A 3,952-nucleotide genomic window follows, 5' to 3' on the forward strand; every position below is an offset into this window, starting at 1 on the left:
TGAAGTGCAATCGAGACCCAATTAGTATGGGAGACCAATTGGTGCAAGAAAGCAGGGAATCTTCATTCACGCGGCTGGTGAGCAAAGAAGGCGGCGCTGGACCGCAACGCACGTGTTACCGCTCGTACATACCTAAGATAATTAGGCATAAAATGTCAAAAACCGTCTCAAAAATATACCCAAACATTACACGCAGTACTTAACTTGGATGCAGAAGCTTGAAGGTCCATGTTGATGATGAAAGAAATCCAAAACAGCGAAAAAAACTCAGCACAAGGCAAAAAAACACGTGTGGTGTAGCGATGCTATCGAAAGGAATGAAAACAAAGGTGCTAGTCGTAGTAGTATCGGGTAGCGGGGCCCCTGTTGCATCGGCTCCTCGTAGACAGGGATATTGAGGAAGGGAGAACCTAAAATGGCAAGGACCTCTGGTAGTGGCTTCCACGCGCCAGATACCATACCGACACCTTTATTAAAGGTGAGCGAGCCAGTCTATTCTGGCATTACATTTTAGTTTAGTTTTTTTCTCTGGTAATTATAGCAATGTTTTACCTTAGAAATATCCACAAAGGAAGTATTTCACGGAGCGACACAGGCTGAGCCCAGAAATGTATATGTTTATAGAACATTTTCTGCTCAGAATGACTTTTTCTTTCATTTCCCAAAATTTGCAAAAACTAATGTTATACCCTGTATAAATGAGAGTATCTAGAGATTCATTCATGCTAACTAGAAGCAAGAAAATTACTCTGGAATTGAGTTAAGGATAAATAAAACTTACCTCGTAAATTACCCCAGCTGATTTCCAAACAAAAACATTGAACACGTCGAACTTTCATAATAAAAACGTAAAGTGAGAATACATACAAATATCACTGGACACAGTGAAGTAAAGCTTTTTAAAAGAACCATGGAAAGATGCATATTTGTTATGGTTGTTTTTTATAATATGACACTAATATGTAGTGAATATTGCATATTCAGAACTAGATCCGGAGGCCAAAACCTTCAAGTTGATATTTCCACTTTGCACCAATATATCCAGAAGTATGATATACCATGGTCCATTATCTCGGTGAACTACTGTACTACTGCCATAGTTGTACAACACAAAATAAAACAAAATCACAAGTTTTTACATACAAAATATACAACAGACCAAACATGGCATGTGTTAAAAAACATAAACTAGGACCACTATGTATCAGCACACATAAAGAATTACCTTTACCTGTAGACCTACAAAAATCATTCAGATCAGCATGTTTATATAAACAGAAAGCAAACCAGCATAATAACCTACACAAACATGATCCAAATGCAATAAATGTACTTATGCATTACAAATATAATTTCACAAACCTCCACCTCTTCTGGCACAGACACATTAATTCCAGCATAAAGTCTATGATTTGTTGTAGAACGTGGTCCGTGACCCAAAACCCCATAATCTGGGATACCCCATGTGTATGTAGTACTACCAATTATCACAGATGTATGACCATAACCGCAGCTCAGCACACGGCAAACGAATTTTATCAACTGGGACTGGAACTACCTGCAAGTACACGAAAATTAAGTACAAGCAATTACCTACAGAATTACTAGTCAAGGAATGCTTTACCTGGAAAGGGTACCAAATTATTTGCTCCTCTTCTACCTACCATTTTCTTTCATATTAATCAGTTTCCAGTAACAATGGTTCTGAATAATGCTAAAATGCAAATACATCATTGTGAAATGTCTAATAAATGTTTTATTACTCATTACAGTTCTGCAAAGCTGCCTTTGGGTTTCACTTTTTCAGTGGTCTACATAGCATGTTTCTAGAAATGATATTTCAAACAAAAAGGATACTGATCAAGGGAAATCCATAAAAAGGTTATTACTCAAAATTAAAAGCTATCAACAAAGTTAACAAAAAATACAATATAAAAAAACTGCATGTAACTAAACATATTCTTAACTGTCCATCAAAACAAATGTATAGGCTTATTATAAGAACTGGTTGACAAATACTGTGCTAGTTCTGCTTACCTCTTTTCCACAGTCCACTTTGTGAGTCAGGAGATCAGGGTTGTACTTCCAACCTCGTTTCCTGTTTAGTTGAATCACAATGGCTAAAAACACTTCTACAAAAGCCTCTACTGATAACAGTTCATCACTTCCAAAAGAGTGGAGGCTTGAATTGTGAACCATTGATGAAAGTGGAGGAAAAGTCTGTTTCTTTCCATTTGTGGTTTGTAAAAATGGTCTAATTGCTGGATGAGATGGATTTGTAGAGATCTGCTAACCGACGAATGACAGAAGGAATTTCAAGGGTTGCTAGTAATCCAAGGACTAAAGCTATATGCATTCTTGCTAAGGAAGGCTTGCTTAAAAGAACTTGTCTTAACTCAGGATCAGATACACAGTGCAAGTACCCAGCCTCCCTTTCACGAGCTAATGGCAGTATACCACTTTCACTTCCCACACCAATTACTTGGTCAATTCGCAAAGAATCAAGCACAGGGGAAACTTGTGATGCTAAGAGTACACGTAACTTTTCCACATAAAGCCCACGAGATGCAGCCAGGTACTGCAACGTTTCCCATCGCCATGCCCCTGCTGCCAATGTCAATGCCAAGACTTCATCATAATACTGATTATCTCTCAGAAAAAGTAACAAGTTTCTTAATGCCTGCTGTTGCTGAGGTGGCTTGTGAGAAACAGGCAAGCAAAGGTGATGAAGGTGACAAATGATAGCTAAATTGGCTAGATGTACGTTTCACAACACCAAGATCAGGGCCACTAACTCCACTGGTAAGGGTGCCCATGTACGTTAGAAACTCATTCACCATACCCTGTCCAGCAAACTTGACGGAACACTTTACATGTGGACACTGAAAAAAAAAAAGGGAAGTACAATGAGAGAATGTGAAGTACAAATATTATTACTGAAAATATGCTGGAGAGAATGGGGATGAAAATTATTATAATTTAAGATCATTTAATATTACAATATTTAGGAGAAATACGTTGCAAGTACTTCAAAAATAACATACTATACTATAGTATTTGCTGGTGCCATAAACATGCACCTTCACACAAGAGCATCCCTATTTTACAGGGAAAATTTTTGTTTTTTAAAATGATATTTTGAAGTGATTCTGTAGGGGAACAAAGTATGAAATCATATATAAATTTACACTAACCTTTAAAGGACACTATCATTAAATTTACCATAAATAAACAACATTTGTGTATTACTGTGACAGGCCACCAGGGCAGCCCTATGATTTTGTTTACATCCACTCATTGCAAATGGCTGACAACATACTGGCAAGCAATTTTCTGTAAGTTTGTGATACAGACTGATAATTCATCTTGTTCTCAATGTCTTACTATAAATAACAAACTTATGAAAAGTTGCTTACATTACACAGGCAGTTAGCCTGTCAGCTGTTAGCAATAAGTAGATGTAAGTTTGTGATACCAGACTGATAATTCGTCTTGTTTTCAATGTCTTATTATAAATAACAAACTTATGAAAAGCTGCTTACAGTACATAAGCAGTTAGTCTGTCAGCCATTTGCAATACATGGATGTAAACAAAATCATAGTGATGCCCTGGTGGCCTGTCAAGGTAACACAAACATTATTTATTCTAATATCTGTAATACGGCCACATTGGACACAGGGCAGTTTTTCTTATACTACATCTAAAAAATATAAAAGCACATCTAATACACCAGCAAATTGGTAATATAATACATTAAACCTTAAAAGGACTAGGAAAATTATACAAAGATGAAAACCAGGTAATAGCATTTTCTGGCAAGATAAAATGCATTTTATCAGAAGTTTAGCATATGAAATAAATAGTAGTGGAGTTGTAATAAAAAATTTACAATTAATGAAAATATTCAGGAAGACTTTTTTTTTCCTTATTTTTTCATGAATGAAGCATAGA

At 36.3% G+C, this 3,952-nt stretch overlaps 1 protein-coding gene across 1 annotated transcript; it reads right to left on the minus strand.

The window, feature by feature from the left end:
* Window positions 1–1,368: 1,368 nt before the first annotated feature.
* LOC135224547 (uncharacterized) lies at window positions 1,369–2,760 on the minus strand (the record flags this gene model as incomplete). Its single annotated transcript, XM_064263645.1, is given in 2 exon segments — window positions 1,369–1,558; window positions 2,038–2,760. A coding segment is annotated over 1 exon segment (506 nt), but the record flags the coding sequence as incomplete, so codon positions are not given.
* Window positions 2,761–3,952: the final 1,192 nt, after the last annotated feature.

The sequence above is a fragment of the Macrobrachium nipponense genome, chromosome 12, assembly GCF_015104395.2.
Source record: "Macrobrachium nipponense isolate FS-2020 chromosome 12, ASM1510439v2, whole genome shotgun sequence".
Lineage (NCBI taxonomy): Eukaryota > Metazoa > Arthropoda > Malacostraca > Decapoda > Palaemonidae > Macrobrachium > Macrobrachium nipponense.